The 16,790-nt window shown below is 34.3% G+C and overlaps 4 protein-coding genes across 8 annotated transcripts in view; 2 read left to right on the forward strand and 2 right to left on the reverse strand.

Annotated features, from left to right (window-relative positions):
* The window catches only part of LOC104814154 (transcription factor bHLH110-like), a 17,656-nt gene extending 2,956 nt beyond the window's left edge, over positions 1-14,700 (reverse strand). The window contains exons 1-3 of one of the 4 annotated variants that reach the window (XM_010542045.2): positions 14,684-14,700; positions 1,794-2,249; positions 765-1,512 (exon numbers count right to left, since the gene is read on the reverse strand). In XM_010542045.2, the coding sequence (XP_010540347.1) occupies positions 765-1,512; positions 1,794-1,957 (912 nt within the window). In that variant the 5' untranslated portion in view covers positions 1,958-2,249; positions 14,684-14,700. Of the gene's footprint in view, positions 1-764; positions 1,513-1,793; positions 2,250-4,307; positions 4,680-14,683 lie in introns of those variants that run through there. The other 3 variants (XM_010542043.2, XM_019202622.1, XM_010542046.2) reach the window with 3 other exon arrangements.
* LOC104814153 (26S protease regulatory subunit S10B homolog B-like) lies at positions 6,475-9,435 on the forward strand. Its single transcript, XM_010542042.2, has 10 exons — positions 6,475-6,643; positions 7,104-7,223; positions 7,370-7,506; positions 7,599-7,760; positions 7,907-7,993; positions 8,081-8,167; positions 8,252-8,389; positions 8,584-8,775; positions 8,864-8,962; positions 9,073-9,435. Exons 1-10 carry the CDS (start codon positions 6,541-6,543, stop codon positions 9,145-9,147), a joined length of 1,200 nt encoding a protein of 399 aa, XP_010540344.1. The 5' UTR covers positions 6,475-6,540; the 3' UTR covers positions 9,148-9,435.
* On the reverse strand, positions 9,479-11,136 carry LOC104814152 (transmembrane protein 136-like). Of its 2 annotated transcripts, none has more exons than XM_010542041.2 (5): positions 10,903-11,136; positions 10,684-10,824; positions 10,112-10,231; positions 9,802-9,897; positions 9,479-9,639 (listed from the first exon to the last, which is right to left on the reverse strand). In XM_010542041.2, the coding sequence occupies exons 1-5, from the start codon at positions 11,119-11,121 to the stop codon at positions 9,523-9,525; spliced, it is 693 nt and encodes a 230-aa protein (XP_010540343.1). In that variant the 5' UTR covers positions 11,122-11,136; the 3' UTR covers positions 9,479-9,522. The 2 variants fall into 2 exon arrangements, with proteins under 2 accessions (XP_010540343.1, XP_019058168.1); XM_019202623.1 differs by having other exon boundaries at positions 9,523-9,639; positions 9,802-9,869.
* The window catches only part of LOC104814151 (ubiquitin-conjugating enzyme 15), a 3,249-nt gene continuing 1,116 nt past the window's right edge, over positions 14,658-16,790 (forward strand). Inside the window, exons 1-4 of the mRNA XM_010542039.1 lie at positions 14,658-14,747; positions 14,858-14,961; positions 15,072-15,174; positions 16,120-16,183. Of these exons, the coding sequence (XP_010540341.1) occupies positions 14,718-14,747; positions 14,858-14,961; positions 15,072-15,174; positions 16,120-16,183 (301 nt within the window). The 5' untranslated portion in view covers positions 14,658-14,717. The remainder of the gene's footprint in view (positions 14,748-14,857; positions 14,962-15,071; positions 15,175-16,119; positions 16,184-16,790) is intronic.

Here is a 16,790-nt window from a genome sequence, read left to right on the forward strand (position 1 = left end):
ATATATATAAATATATATATATATATATATATAAATATATATATATATATACATATATATATATATATATTGCTTCATAGCTTTGTTTCAACACAAAGGTTTCCAACTTTATACATACTCCGTGATTAATGTACAATAATTAGTGTATATATCATTACAATATTTTGATCTTTTTAGCAACTTTCTAATTTCAATTGCCTTTTTCCCTAGTTTATCTCTATATAAAAACAACTCAATCACACGAGACATGTGAAACGTTAATTAAGACCAGTTTAATTAATCAACCTTCATTGGAAAGAATCAATTCTATGATGAAGAATATATCATGAGCATATACACACATACATTCATGAAAAAATGCATGCCGAAATTAAAACTTATATATCTGTTACAAATATCTTTGCACCTACCTTCCTTCTTCAAATAAATTAAAATACTTTTCCTTAATGCTAGATGTTTCTTTTTCTCTGAATTGACTTAAAGAGATATGATATAAAGTCAGTAATCTTAGTATACCAGATAGCATATCCGTATAAAGTGTTACATAATATGTTATAATCAGGTATATGATATCATCCTTAGAAGATTTGGTCTTCATAGAATCACTAATTAATATTGGTGTATATTACTGTGAATATCTTTTCTAATGAAATTTTCTGAGTTATCTTCAGAAATTGTTCATTCTCAATAAGAAGTGAACTCTGACTTCAATATTGAAAGGAAAGAGAAAACAGCTAATTAATTAGGAGTAATTTAATACTTACTTGATCAGTGGGAGTACAAGTGGGTTGAATAGTTTGCTGCAAATGATGATCACCGAGGCCAAAAGGCAAGCTTCCTCTGCCCATTATCTCAAGACTAATCTCTGATTGGTTACCATTATTAACTAAACCACTCCCACTAAACAATCTTCCATCCAAAACATGCATGTTCATGTCATATGGTCTTGGGATGTTCATATTCATCATGTTCATCCTTGGGGACTGGCTCAAACTCGAGATGTTTACGCTCGGATAAATCTGGCTGAAACTCCCTCTATGAGAAGATGATGATGATGATGATGATGATGATGATGATGGGGAATTATAAGAGTAGTTATAATACTCCCCACTTATAGGGAAACCGGAAGATACTGTCTTAAGAAGAAGTTTCTCTGGCATGTCGTTGAAGTCCTCGTTGTGTTCGTTGATCCTCAAGTACTTTGTTGTAGCCAATGGTGTGCCTATCATGTCGGTGAACGTGGGGATATTGTCAGCTTGAATTTGATCTGATGATGAGGAGAGCTCTTTTTTTATCTTGGAAAGAGTATGGTGATTATTATGGTGATCTTGATGATGATGATGGTCATCGTCATCATCATCATAAGAAGATTGGTTATGATGCCATTGCAAAGACAAGTCTTGTTGGAGAAAGGGGTGGTTATGTATGTGAGAGAAACTCATGCATTCACTGCCATTGTTATGGTCCTTTGTGTTTATCATCTCGTTGCTGTAGTTCTTGCTCAAGTCCACACTGTTTCCGTGGCAAACAACGCAAAAATTACGAGAAATTTTCCTTTCCGGGGAAAAAAAGGAAAAGAAAGATCCCAAATTTTCTTGAATAAAGTCATGGTTATACCAAGAATATCCAAAGACATTGGAAATAGTCAGAGAGACATTAACACACAGATACACATTACACGTGTGTGACTCTGTATATCCGGGTCATGTGTATGTGCGTGTGTGTACATATATATATATATGTATATGCATATGTATATCATGTAAGAGATGATTGAGAGTTAGGAGACTTACAGAGAAACACCACCAGCAGGACGCCATTGATCATGAGAAGCAGTGGAAGCTCCATAACAAGAAGGGTCAGTACTGCTGTTGTCTAAGGAGGAAGAAGAAGAAGAAGACCCATCAAGTTCCAAGTGATGATCTTCATGATGCTGATGGAAATTAGCAGACTCCATATATATATATAAATTTATATGCGTGTTTTGTGTATTGCATATATATGTATATATATCAATATGAGCGTGTAAAGAAAGGGGAAAAGTGTGGAAAATTTTGTAAATTTTTTATTGAAAATCGCAAGAGATTTAATATGCGAGAAGGGAGTAATTAAAATTGCTGCTGTAATCACCAATCGATCAAAACCTACAAACATATACTCTCAAAGCTCTCTCCATTCCATCAAAAGCCTTTGCTTTTTGAGCTCATCTTCCTCCCTCTCTCTCTCTCTCTCTCTCTCTCTCTCTCTCTCTACAGTACATATTTCAAGTACCCATCATCTTGTTAAAAAACAATATAGCGTTCAAAAGAAAGGAGGACATAAAGAATCCATCAATAATACAAAATAATTGTTTTAGGTATTAATTTTTAAGAGCTTTTTATTCTCTCTCTCTCTAGGGTATATGCTTTTTTTCTTTTTTCTTTTTATATTTATAATTTTGCTTTTTTGTTGGCACTCTTCTCTGCAATTACAGGGAGATGATTAATAATTCTTCAAAGCCGTGATTAGTGTCCCAGAGAGATGATGCCTTCGATCCCAAGGTTTTGCAACAGTTGTCTCTCAACAGAAATGATGCCCATCATCTCTCTCTACTCTCTCTCTCTCTCATCGATCCCCACTACTTCTTATGTGCATCCATATATACACATATAATTTATATATATATATGTATATATACACATATGTACTTCTTATGTGCCTGTTTTCTGAAGACAGCGGAAAGTCCTGTGGACCCGCTCTTTGATTAGAGAAGTTAATTAGGGTTCGTTCTACCCATTGGTTGAATTAATTTTCTCTTGGGTATCTATTCCTTGTTCGAGCAACTCCAGAATTCACGCATGGACTTTTATTGCAATTATAGATTTGAATTGATTTTAATAATGTAAGTAAGATATAAAATCGTTAACAAAAAAGATCTAAAAGATAATATACATAATAAATTTAGAAAACCAAACAGTTATCTATTTGCTTACTTCAAAACGTTTATTCTGAAAAGTATCTTTTTTTCCTTAGGATATCTAATTTTTAGATAGCAATTTTTGAATTCGATTTGGATTTTCGAATTACATTTTTTTCATTTACATAACAATTTTTTTTTTCATAATATTAATACTCTAGGAAGGCCAAATAAAGCCTAACTTTAAACTCTATTGATTTGGTCTGTTTGCATTTCAATAAATAAAGCAGCAAAATATGAGAGAGTGAAAAATGATATGATTATTTCAATACTTTTAGTCTTTTACTTATATATATATATACTCATTATAATTTCTGTAGCAATCAACGACCATGAGGGACAGAATTATCATTTACAAGACATGAAAAAAAAAACGTTTAATCTTACAAAACAAACACCACATGTAAGAGAGTCGTCGCTGTCATGCATCTCGTGTCCGAATCAGTTCCACGATCGAAGGGTAATTTCGTAATTCTTCGGGTAGGATTGCAATGGAGATCGTGCGTTCTCAACGGAGCACCATGATTATTTTTTTTTTGGGTGTCGCAAAGGGGAAAATCACCCAAATAACCCATTTGGATCGCATCTATTTCAGTTTATACCACCGAAATTTTTTTTTTTCAATTTTAACCCACTTTTCGGTTGGAAAAGTCTGAAATACCCTTTTCGTTTTATTTTTTGCGACCTTACTAACATATAACTGATATACAACTAAAATAAGACAGATGATTTTTTTGCCACTTTTTTTAGAATCAATTGTAACTATATTTAGACTTAATTACGAAGTCGTAATAACGAAGTTGTTTTCGAACGGATAAATATCGTAATTCATTAAGGGTAATTTCATCTTTTCACAGAAAAAAAAATGTGTTATGTTTTCGGTGGTGTACAGGTGAAATAGATGCGACCCAAGTGGGTTATTTGAGTAAAAAACCCGTCGCAAAGATGTAATAACCCTTCATTCATGGTGATGTCATGTTTTCCACAAGCAATCGTCAAAAAAAAAGGAGATTTTATGTTCTGCTATTTTGAAAATTACATTTTTATATATATGTTTGGAAAACAAATAGTTTCAATTATGCGGGACAAATAAAAGAAAATAAAAATAAAAACAGATTAATGAATAGTTTCAATAGCACAGGCAAAATGGATTGGCTAACTTGAATATATATATATATATATATATATAGACATTGGAAATAGTCAGAGAGACATTAACACACAGATACACATTACACGTGTGTGACTCTGTATATCCGGGTCATGTGTATGTGCGTGTGTGTACATATATATATATATGTATATGCATATGTATATCATGTAAGAGATGATTGAGAGTTAGGAGACTTACAGAGAAACACCACCAGCAGGACGCCATTGATCATGAGAAGCAGTGGAAGCTCCATAACAAGAAGGGTCAGTACTGCTGTTGTCTAAGGAGGAAGAAGAAGAAGAAGACCCATCAAGTTCCAAGTGATGATCTTCATGATGCTGATGGAAATTAGCAGACTCCATATATATATATAAATTTATATGCGTGTTTTGTGTATTGCATATATATGTATATATATCAATATGAGCGTGTAAAGAAAGGGGAAAAGTGTGGAAAATTTTGTAAATTTTTTATTGAAAATCGCAAGAGATTTAATATGCGAGAAGGGAGTAATTAAAATTGCTGCTGTAATCACCAATCGATCAAAACCTACAAACATATACTCTCAAAGCTCTCTCACATTGATACGATCTATTAAATTATTAAATTATAACTTGAATATATATATATATATATATATAGTTTGACTATATATCATGGAACAATCTGTCTTACATTAACCAAATTATATTTGCCGTTTATAAATTGTGATTATTGTGGAGTAGAATGGTATTGACATGGGTGAATAGTTAGGGTTCCATAATGGCCATCATAATCATCAAGTGGAGAAAGTAATACGTCACCGTTTCAAAAAGTCATAGATGGTCAAACAATAGGGTCAAAGGCTCCTCTCACCGTGCACAATCACAAAGCCATCAACTTTAGTCTTTTCATCATAATTCATTAACCACGTTTTCTTTTTTCACATATATATTCGATTTTTTCTAGAAGGTTATAGTTTTTTTTCTTATGAAAAGAGTATTCGAATGTCTAATTAATACTCCAAATTATGCGGGAAAATCGTATAAATCTTAAATAAAATTGAAATCCACAACATTTTAACCAGATTTATCCTAATTTCAAACCGATTTGAATAATTTTATGGATTTTCTGAACAAATTTGATGAGTCTAGATATTGATTAGAAAAGCCAATTACGGATTTATTATGTTTATTTTTATCATATATTTATTTTTCAAGAAATGAGAATACGGGTGATCCAATAAAATGATATCATCTAATTCATAAATTGAATCCTGAAACTAAGTTTTCACGATACTAAATTTTGATAATATTCCACCGGATCAATATTTTGTGTTCATACTATTATAGTAAAACTTCATCAATAAGTTTAATGAAAAAACTAAGAGACTATGATATATGATGCAATTATTCATTTTTCATCATGATTAGTGTTTCAAGTTCATTTCTATTTTCTTTTTTTAATGGATGGTTTTGGTTGATTAATATTATTAGAAAAAACAAAATTTTTCTAGGTCAAAAAGGAAAAAAAAGAAGCAATAAGAGCAATGCCCTTAAAAGGAGGGTCTTAAAAGCAATGAAAAAAATAATAATGTGTTTTTAGAAAAGAGAGACAGATGTTAAAGTTGTTGAGAAGAGGACAAGACATTGGAGCAGGAGAATATATGCTTTCTCAATGTTAGGGCATCACAGTCAGTCGCCCATCCTCCTCTTCCACTATATGCATATATATATATATATAATGTCTATATGTAGTTTATGTTTCGGGTTATTTTTAATTTAAAATTTGTAATTTAAACAATTAAATTTATTCGATTTTATATTAGATTCTATTGGCTAGATTTGGTTTAGTTCGGTTCTATTCGAATTCGTTTGCCATTCAATTTTTATTGACAAAAATTTTATTTATTCGTATATCAATACATATTCATATTTATATTAAATTATATAAGTATTCGGTTCAAATAATTTTGATTTTGCACAGCCGAATCCAAACAATCATCACTGATTTAAATTGTCCTATTTTAAATTGTTGATAGGAATAGACATATGGACTCCGCCATCTGTATATTTTGAACATAATAGTTATCCAACATGTAGTTGGATAATTATAGTTTTGTTTATAATGTTTTATATTTAAAGCTTTATTTTTTAAAATGATAAATTATTTATTATATTATTATTTGTACATAGTTTTAAGATATAATATTTACATTAACATAAAATTTAGGACCGTTATAATTTTGAAATATCATTATATAATTAACTATATATTTTTAAGAATTTAAAATTAAAAAAAAAAGGTTAAAGCGACGTCGTTCTAGTCCATGCCTACATTTTCCAATCGACCAACAGACTATAGAGAGAAAAGATTGAACAGAAAGAACATTGTTTTCCTTCAGTCTCTTAAGATCGGTTGAGATTGTGTCGAAGAAGGATTTCCCGGTAGAATGAGCGACGGAGACGACGCCGCAAGACGCCGTACTGCGGCGATTTCCGATTACAGGAAGAAGCTTCTCCAGCACAAGGAGCTAGAGTCCCGTGTTCGATCAGGTTTAGCCCTCGCAATTCCCGATTTGAAAAACCTAGATTTCCCAACATGTCTCCTACTTTACTTCATCGTATGATTTCATCAGGGTCGTTAGTTTAGCGAATTTTCCTAGACTTGCTTTGAATAGTTTTGGTAGTTGGATCTAGGGTTTTTCTCCGAATGCTTTAATCATCGTCGTTTTAGGTTACTAGAGGTTCGGATTTATTTGTTTGAATTAAGCACCTTTCGAGTGACGGGATGCTAGGGTTTTTCTTCAATTTCTTAAATTATTGTACCATTTCTGCAAAGACTTATGGATATGTAGATCAGTGTTTGCGAATCCCATTGGCGAGCTGCTTCGGTGAAATATTTTGATTTTTGTCGAGTTTTGTATGAAGAATCCTGTTCGACTTTTTGCTGTTTGGTTAGGGATGACACTCGTCAAGTTCCACAGATTTTGAGTTCGAGTTTGTATCTTTGTAGCTAGGGAGAATCTAAGATCATCTAAGAAGGAATTCAACAAAAGCGAGGATGATTTGAAGTCTCTTCAAAGTGTTGGGCAGATAATTGGAGAAGTACTACGACCACTGGACAATGAACGATGTAATATTTCACATCTACTTATGCCCTCTTTCCCCTTCCCCTGAGATCTTTTCTTATGCAGTTCTTGGTTGCTGAGCCTTGTTTTAAATCTTTTATTATTGTCTTTTTGTGATCCAAGGGTTGAAATTTTCTTGCTTGTGTTCTAGTGATTGTCAAAGCAAGCAGTGGCCCCCGTTACGTGGTGGGTTGCCGCAGCAAGGTAGATAAAGAGAAACTGACCTCGGGAACTCGAGTTGTTCTCGATATGACAACATTAACCATCATGCGTGCCCTTCCTCGAGAGGTACAGTACAGTTCATATTAACGTCTGTTGGATTATTTCATTTGTTTTTAGATTGATCTGCTGGTATTAATGAGGCATCTCCTCGATGATAGGTCGATCCTGTTGTTTATAGCATGCTTCATGAAGACCCTGGCAACATTAGCTACTCAGCTGTTGGTGGTTTATCTGATCAGATCAGAGAGCTTAGGGAATCTATTGAGCTACCTCTAATGAATCCAGAACTCTTCCTTAGAGTAGGGATCAAGCCTCCAAAGGTATAATTTATTGCATATATCATCTTCCTTTGTCCATTGTTTTTACCCTTTTAACTGCCTCCGTATTTTGTAATCGACAGTATGAGTTGTGAAACGTCTGAGCCAGTAGAGCATATTATAATGCTAATTTCTTCTTCTCGTGCTAGGGTGTCCTTCTTTATGGACCTCCCGGTACTGGCAAAACACTACTAGCTAGGGCTATTGCGAGCAACATTGACGCCAACTTCTTAAAGGTTTTATTTTTTTGCACAATGCTTCTCTGTGATTTTTCTATTATGCCCAATACTTAAGATTACAAATATTTTTTCTACATTGTTCAGGTTGTTTCTAGTGCAATTATAGACAAATATATTGGGGAAAGTGCTAGGCTGATTCGAGAGATGTTTAACTATGCCCGTGATCACCAGGTGAAAACCTGTCTTTCACCGGTGTATGAATTCTTCTTTATACCACTCTGCTAAGTTACTTATAAGCTATTTTCTTATGGCTAGCCTTGCATCATTTTCATGGACGAAATCGATGCTATTGGTGGGCGTCGGTTCAGCGAGGGAACTAGTGCTGATCGTGAAATTCAGAGAACACTTATGGAGTTGCTCAACCAGCTTGATGGATTTGACCAACTCGGAAAGGTAGGGTCTAGTATATCTGATACTAATTCTGGATCCAACCTTATGCTCAAGTTCATGATTTTTTTCCTCTGCCTCGTACAAATTGCCTATACCGTAATACCCATCACTTTGTTCTCAAGTCTGTGGGGATTGTATTCGCATGTTTGAATTTTATTTCCCACGAAAATTTTCTCATTCTCGGAACTATTCCACAGGTGAAAATGATAATGGCCACGAACAGACCTGATGTTCTTGATCCTGCTCTTCTCCGTCCGGGTAGGCTTGACAGGAAGATAGAGATCCCCTTACCTAATGAGCAATCAAGAATGGAAATCCTCAAGATCCACGCTGCTGGTATTGCTAAACATGGTGAAATAGACTACGAGGCTATAGTGAAACTCGCTGAGGTTAGGCTTTTTTTTTACTTGCTCGGTATCTTCTCCATAATTTTGGTTCTTTTATTAACAAAAAACTCTTCAATCTTGACTTCCAAAGGGATTCAATGGCGCTGATATGCGTAATATCTGCACTGAAGCTGGAATGTCCGCTATCCGAGCAGAACGTGACTACGTCATCCATGAAGATTTCATGAAGGTACCACGAAAAACAATGTCCTTCACTCATTTGAGCCGGACCCTTTTTTCTTTTTTGCGCCCAAATCGTTGTGATAATCGTTCCTTTTTAACTGGAACGAACGATTTTAGGCGGTGAGAAAGCTGAGCGAGGCCAAGAAACTGGAGTCGAGTTCACATTACAGTGCAGATTTCGGAAAAGACTAAGAAAAGTAACATCTCGAGCTTCGAATGAGGCGTGCGGGCTAAGGGATGGGAGGGCAGTGCACGGAATTTCGGCTCTTTGGATGCGAAAACTTGTTCTTTTTTCGATGAGGAAAGCTTAAGGAATGTGCATTTTGGTGTGGCAGCATGAAAACAATCATATGGATTGCCCTTTTCTAAAGTGTATTTCTTCCAAATGCTTTCTCGACAGCACTGGAGTTACAAGCTTAGTGCTCTTGGTTTATACTCGAATACTCTTTCGCTTAAAGGTGGATTCTTGTGTTCTCTCTCTCTCTCTTGATAGAGAAGTGATTACGTTTGATCTTTATATATATTTATTTATATATATATATTGAGATCACAATATTTGTTGTACAATTAGTTTGACTTGGTTTGTGGTCTGAAGTGGGATCTTTTCTTGAGTTTATGTTTCATCATCTTTAGGATTTTGTAGAACCAAAACGCGCTCACCAGCTGTAAGCCCAATGCCATTGCCTGAAATTCAAACCCTGATTACAACCGAAACCCCGAATATCGACCCTAGTTGAAGGTTAACCATACTTAAAAGCTGAAAAGGGATTAGATATTTGAATTCTCTAATAATAAAATTGCAAATAAAGAAGATTAGATCAAATAAATAATTAAGAGAGTGAGTACCTTGATGAGGAAGGGATTAGGAGATGATAGAGTCGCGTAAGTGAGACAAGGCCCTCCCACCATTCTCGCTAATGAGAAGATTATTGCAAAACACACCTGTTTTCACTTGATCATGATATTGTTCCAATACGAGATTATGTATGTATGTATGTATGTATGTATGTATGTATGTATGTATGTATGTATGTATGTATGTATGTATGTATGTATGTATGTATGTATGTATGTATGTATGTATGTATGTATGTATGTATGTATGTATGTATGTATGTATGTATGTATGTATGTAGAGAATTTGAATTGAGCTCACGTCGGCAGCAAGATTGAGGCAAGTGTCTCTGTAACCAAACTCTTTGAGAAGCTCTCTGAGATGGAGAAATGGACTCGATATCTCTGTTATCCATAACGCAGCCACCATCTCTGTTCCACACTTCATTTCCGTCACATATTTCATTAACAAAAAGAAAAAAAAAACATTATTAACAGTTCTCCGATGTGTACTTAATTTCATTCTTTGATAGAAAACCTCAAACGTATCATGGACTTGTGTGTATTATTTGTCCTTGATGAGTATCCTTGACGGGATGAGTACGGGTCGGTCGATGGTAAGAATTGATATTCGGGTTTAGGTTCGGGTTTTGACCGGCGTGTATCCATGCCTATTGGTAATTCGGGCCATGGGAGAGAGGGCGAGGGTATAAAAAATTCGGGAAACCGGATATCCTTTACGAGGTTTGAGATCGATTTTCCGACCGAAAAATCTGAACCGGGTGAGACTGAGGTCGGATTCACCGAAAAACTCGGGTATTTGGCCTGTACGGCCCTAGTTATATATTAGGACGAAAACCGAACTTGTTTGAGACAAAGATCATAGGATTATACCCTTTGGTAGGAAAGTCCAGAGACAATGCCAACAATGGTAACCAAATGATGAACAACATTATCAAGAACGACTCGCTTATCGAATTGACAACATATCAGATCGTAGATCATGTACGACAACGTAAACGCCAAAGTCTTCATCTGCAAAAAAAGATTATGAAACTCCCATAAATACGAAATCAATACACATATACATATGTATATACACACACAAGATACCTGTTGAGGAGATGATTTTGAAGCCAAGGGACAAAGAGGGCAACCCCAATCTTGAACAGAGAGAGATGCCAAAGAGACACTGACTATGGCATGAAGTGTTGAGACCAACCTGTTGCTGAATTCGAATGAACGTTTCGAAAAAATTCTTCTTGTGACCATAAATATCAAAGCCCATGATACGACACCTATCATTGTAATGGTAATTAGGAAATCCACCATTTTTTTAAAAAAATTTTCTTGAGTTTTTCTAATTCTTTCAAGAGAGAAAAAAGGGGTATAAATAAATTGAAATATTTTCAAGAGAGAGATGAGGTGAATACAAAAGGAGAAAATAATAATGCATGATACGAAAAGTGGATATGAACAATAGAGCCGTTTCGAGATTTTGGGTGGGGGAGTTTGGTATTTGGTAGTTGGGTCTATTAACATGATGGTCCCAATGTATTTTTTTTATTTTTTTATTTTTTTATAACAATAATTTTTCGGTGATAAACTCGGTTCTACATGCAAACACGTAGAACAGATAAATCACTCAAAGAGTGACAAATTCGCATGATATCAAATTTATAATCATAAATTCTAAAACTAATTCATTTGACTCCGAATGATCCAATGTAATTTGATTTGATTTGTTCAAGTACAAATTCAAGTAATTTAGATCCAGAAATCGTATAAAATTATTTTCCTAATCTAAGATAGTATTTACACGTCGTACATATCCGTAATACATTATTTTTTTTTCTCGGCGAGAAAAAAGTAGCAAGAGATTTTGGGCGTTGTATACGCTTTCTACGTCCTGTTTTTTACTTCGCTCGATTTAGTCCCCCATGTCTTGAGGGAGAAGTGAAAAATACGGAAATCTCGGGATACGTATTTTGGCTGTACACATACGATGATCGTCTGTATTGGAATACATTGCATCTGTATTTGTTGACGTTATGCCTCGTTCACGTTATTTGTACTTTGGTTCCTCACATGTCTTGTCTCGTACAACTATTCCAGAGAAGTAACCAATTTTGTTAACAATTGAATAATCTAGCCGGTTTGAACTGAATAATGCCTAAACATAATAGATTCGAATCCTATATAAAAATTGAACAGTTATAATTTATTTTAAGTTATAAAAACCACATCGGAACCAAATCAAATGGAAATGAATAAAAAATAACATAAACAACCGATTTTTTAAATAAGTATTTTAATCAATAAAAACCCAACTCAAATCAAAATAAAACTAAAAGAAATCAAACCGAATGGTTATAATTTGTATAAAATCAAAACATTCGAATCCGAAATGCAACAAAAAAAAATAAAATAAAATAAAATAGGCGCCGTGGTTTTCTCCCAAAATGGTCCGCTCTTGCAAATTATAAAGCCCAAATTGTTTTTAGATTTAGACCTGACCAAAGCCCGCAAAATTATGTGGGGCCCAATGAAAGTATTAGGCCACATTAGGGCCCATAAAAGGTATTGGGCCGGATCACGGCCCAATAACGTTGGACATCCGCACAGGGAAATATGTTCGGATGAAGGAAACTAAAAAATTGGCACTACTCACCACTCAGTGGCATTGTATTAGCTTTGTGAAAATTTAGTAACTAATGTCTCAAAATTATAAGCTAATTGGGGACATGATCTTGGCATATGTATGATGAAAGGTGATAATACTTATTGGGTCAACAAGATGCTATTTGGGGTGATATCGCGGTCCATAAAATGATATTGGGTCCAGTAAAGGCCCATTTAGAATTGAGTACATGAACTTTGCCTGGGCCCAAAAGACTATGGTGTCAATTTTGGTCCGACCTCTAAAACCCGGTCAGCCCACCTTGAAAAATAACAGGTTTATATTAAGATCCATATTTTTTTAGCCTTTTGTGTTGGACTCGATTCGGGCTTTAGGGTCAATTTAGATCGGTCCGAAAAACCCGATATTTTTTTTAAAAAAATCTTAAATAAAAAAATATTTACAAAGAAAATTATGCGGGTCGGATCTAATATCTATAGAACCGGACTTCAGGATGATATGGTCCAAAAAAATCGGATCAGTCTGAACTCGAGCCCGAAATCTTCGGGTCGAGTGTGGGCTTGGGATGGTCCGATTGACAAAGGCTTAGATAAAAGGAACGTTAACTTGTATAATCGAACCACCACTTGATCAAATCCAACATCTTTACGAAACAAAAAGCAGATGTAATGTAAGTGACTTAAAATTGACACACCCAATATTAAAAAGTACATTGTTCGGTGAAAACTCTTGATAGACAAATAGAATTAGTCTAGATCAATCCAATTCAATCAGTGAAATAGAAACTCAAAATGTCGATCTTATTTCGAGTTTGAATCTCAAATTTGAAAAAAAAAACGTATATTTCAAATTACATGGTTTAGTTTTGAATTCGATTCTTATATTAATTTGAATCTTGGTTTAGTACACTTGCTTAGCTAAAAAAAATAGTTTAGACCTTATCAAAAATAGTTTTAACCTTACAAAAATTGTAATTAATGTTAATATAGTCGTCGCTTTACCTACCGTTAGATATAAGGAAATTATACGAATTTTAAATATTCAGATATCATATGAATGTTCGGATGTTATGTGTTTTCGAATATAATATGTTTTGTATAGGGCTGACCGGCTGAGCGAACGGTCGGTTACGGGTTAATCGGTTATGGTTATTTCGGGTTATTAAAACTCATAACCAAACGGTTAATTAATTTTATTCGGTTCGGTCTGATTCGGGTTCGGTTCGGTTCGGCTTGTTTTTGTTTATTTAAAACTATAACCAAACTATAACCAAATAAAAATTCGGTTCGGTTCGGTTTTGGTTCGGTTATAATATTTAAAAAATCAATTCATTTATAATTAAAAAATATTCAAATAAAATATAATATAAAATATTATCATAATTATTTTAACATATAAAATAATAATATTTAAATTTATATTTTGATATAAAACTATTAAATAAATATATTTTTTTAATATTTATATCACACAAACTTTAAAAACAATAACAATAATGACAATGATAAAATACGTTTAAAATATAATAAAACAATGATTAAATCAAGAATATAAACATTCATATATGTATATAAATATATATAAATGAAGATATATAAATAGTTCGGTTCGGGTTCGGTTAATTTGGTTTATAAAAATTTCTAACCAAACGGTTAATAATTTTTAATCGGTTCGAGTTCGGTTATTTCGAGTTTTAAAAATTCATAACCAAATGGTTATTTAATTTTATTCGGTTCGATTCAGTTCGGGTATATATCGGTCGGTTCGGTTAATAACTGAAATACCCGAACCGAATGCCCACCCCTAGTTTTGTATACGAATTTTTTTGGTTTTGAGAATAAAAATAAAGTATAAAAACTTAAAGTTTTTTTGAAATAAATATAAATATTTTTAGTAATATATCTGCGCGTTGGAAATTTTTTTGGATTTGTATCGAATCCGTGAAATAATATATTTATATTGTGGCCGATTTGCAGAAGATCCTGTAATGAAATAAATTACATAATAATTTTTTTTAAAATAGTTATGGTGGCACATTTTGACTCTTCAATGTCCGCAGAGACAAAAGCGTCCGATAACATTTTGACTGTCGAGATTAGACACGTCAGCACAAGATGGAGGGCTTTATGGCCGTCAGATTCAGTGGCTGTCTTGTAATTTTAATGAATTACGCGTCTTTTTATTTCATTTGTGTTTTTTTGTTTATTTAAAATTTAATATAACCGAGAGAGAGTAAAGCAGCTCGGACAATACCTCTCTCTCTCTCTGCCCCCCCCCTCCGCACGCCATGACCAGCTCTTCCGGTCCTTCACGCAAGGTCTCTTTCTCTGGATTCTCTGCATGTATCCATTTTCGCGCGTGTTCTTCGATTTCAGACATCGTTTGATTTTTGAAATAAAAAACTCTGAATCGGTGTTTCATGCTTAGGCGTTAAGCAAGATCGCGTGCAATAGGTTGCAGAAAGAATTAGCGGAGTGGCAAGTGAATCCTCCCACTGGATTTAAGCACAAAGTCACCGATAATCTTCAAAGGTAAAATCCCAATTCCCTTTTCGCTTGTATTTAAGTTTTTTTTTGGGGAATTGCGATCGATTGAGCGTTTTTTATTTATTTATGAATTTCGTTTGTTTCGGGGAATTTAGATGGACAATCGAAGTTACTGGAGCACCGGGGACGTTGTATACGAACGAAACTTATCAGCTTCAAGTTGATTTTCCAGAACATTACCCCATGGAAGCGCCTCAGGTAAGTGATCTCAATTCTTTATGTTTTTCAATATTCTTTTTCCTGTTTTTGGATTCGTCGAATGTTTTTGGTTTATGATGGGGAAAAAGGGTTTTTATCGTCTCCTTGGATGCTTATTCTTATGATAAAGTTTGTGTTGTTCTGAATCGCCGAATCGTATTCATGAATTTCGGTTGTGGTTTCTATTTATCAGTTATCATTGGCTAAATGAATAGTTTTTAGATCGTTTTGTTTGGACTGATGAAAAATTCTGGTTTTTGGGAGTAGGTGTTTATGATATTTTCATTGGGATAGTGGCTTAGCTGAAGGAAGTATTGATCAGAGCATGGATTTTCTCATTTTTATATCCTTCTTTCCATGTTCTGTTTGGATAGCTAAAAAATTTACGGAATGACAAAGAAAATCGGATTGGAAATAGGCCTTGTGGGATTAGGTGTGTGATATTTTCATTGGGATAGTGGGTTAGCTGAAGGAAATGTTGAGTTAGGGCATGAATTCTCTCATTGTTATATCCTTCTTTTCATGTTCTGTTTGGTTAGCTAGAAAATTTCTGGAATGACAAAGAAAATTGGATCAGAAATAGAACTTGTGGAAGTAGGTGTGTGTGATATTTCATTGGGATTGTGGGTTAGCTGAAGCCTGAAGGACATGTTGATTAGGACATGAACTGTCTCATTGTTATATCCTTTTTTTCATGTTCTGTTTGGTTAGCTAGAAAATTTCTGAAATGACAAAGAAAATCGGATTGGAAATAGCAACTTGTGTTTAGTTCTGTACTGAGCACTTTGGGTTGTTACTTGATTAATGAGTAGTTGAATCAAGTGGTTGTTTATTTATCTTTCCTGTGTTACTCCTACTTATAGTTAGTAATAAGAGGAAATAGCAATATTTTGATTTCTTTCTTCTTGTTGTGAGTTTTTTTTTTCGGTGCTTTTTGCTGAGCAGGTGGTTTTTGTTCCTCCAGCGCCGCTGCATCCTCATATTTACAGCAATGGCCATATTTGTTTAGGTACTGATCCCTCATTTGTTGTTTCACCTTTCCTTTTTTGTTAACTGAGTGTTACCTTGTCCTAATATTGCAAGTTGTCTTGGCTCTGTGTCTTGTGTCTCCGTGTCATGATGCAAAACCGGTTGTGCTTTGATAAATTTATGATTCTGAAGGCTAGGTTAGTGATAGAACCTAGATCTGTCAACGAACAAGTTTTCCCGGTCTTTCAGAGTTCGGGGATCCATTGAACTCGGTACGAGGTGGGTTCGAGCCTCCTATTTTTCTAATCAAACATATGATAGTCTTGTTGCTGAAGAAAACGTCCCTTAAATAAGGAAGAGGGTTGACGGCAACCCTCCCAAGTCCCGACTCCGAGCCTTACAACCGTCAGCCAGCCCTAGGGTTAATACCCTCGGGCCACGGGATTTTATTCCTAAACTCCTCTAAACTCAAACGTTAAGTAATTAATCACCCAGCCCATTACTTAATTAAAACCCATAATAATAAAAATTACCGAAAACTTCTTAATCTATCTGGTTGTTAATGCTTGAGTTTTATGAAGTGCTGATTATCGATTATACATCTTTAGTGTTATCCGCATGTTACTGACCAGATGTCAACAGGGAAA

Source organism: Tarenaya hassleriana, unplaced genomic scaffold, assembly GCF_000463585.1.
Source record: "Tarenaya hassleriana unplaced genomic scaffold, ASM46358v1 Cleome21, whole genome shotgun sequence".
Classification (NCBI taxonomy): Eukaryota; Viridiplantae; Streptophyta; class Magnoliopsida; order Brassicales; family Cleomaceae; genus Tarenaya; species Tarenaya hassleriana.

What these genes read in the sequence shown, in the direction of transcription:
- LOC104814153 (XM_010542042.2), top strand. Translation starts at nt 6,541, where the DNA reads ATGAGCGACGGAGACGACGCCGCAAGACGCCGTACTGCGGCGATTTCC. An exon ending in ACTATGCCCGTGATCACCAG is followed by an intron (nt 8,168 to 8,251) that starts GTGAAAACCTGT and finishes TCTTATGGCTAG; the next exon opens with CCTTGCATCATTTTCATGGA. An exon ending in CTATAGTGAAACTCGCTGAG is followed by an intron (nt 8,776 to 8,863) that starts GTTAGGCTTTTT and finishes TGACTTCCAAAG; the next exon opens with GGATTCAATGGCGCTGATAT.
- LOC104814152 (XM_010542041.2), bottom strand. Translation starts at nt 11,121, where the DNA reads ATGGTGGATTTCCTAATTACCATTACAATGATAGGTGTCGTATCATGG. An exon ending in CTGGACTTTCCTACCAAAGG is followed by an intron (nt 10,232 to 10,683) that starts GTATAATCCTAT and finishes ACGGAAATGAAG; the next exon opens with TGTGGAACAGAGATGGTGGC. An exon ending in GCCTCAATCTTGCTGCCGAC is followed by an intron (nt 9,898 to 10,111) that starts GTGAGCTCAATT and finishes AAGTGAAAACAG; the next exon opens with GTGTGTTTTGCAATAATCTT.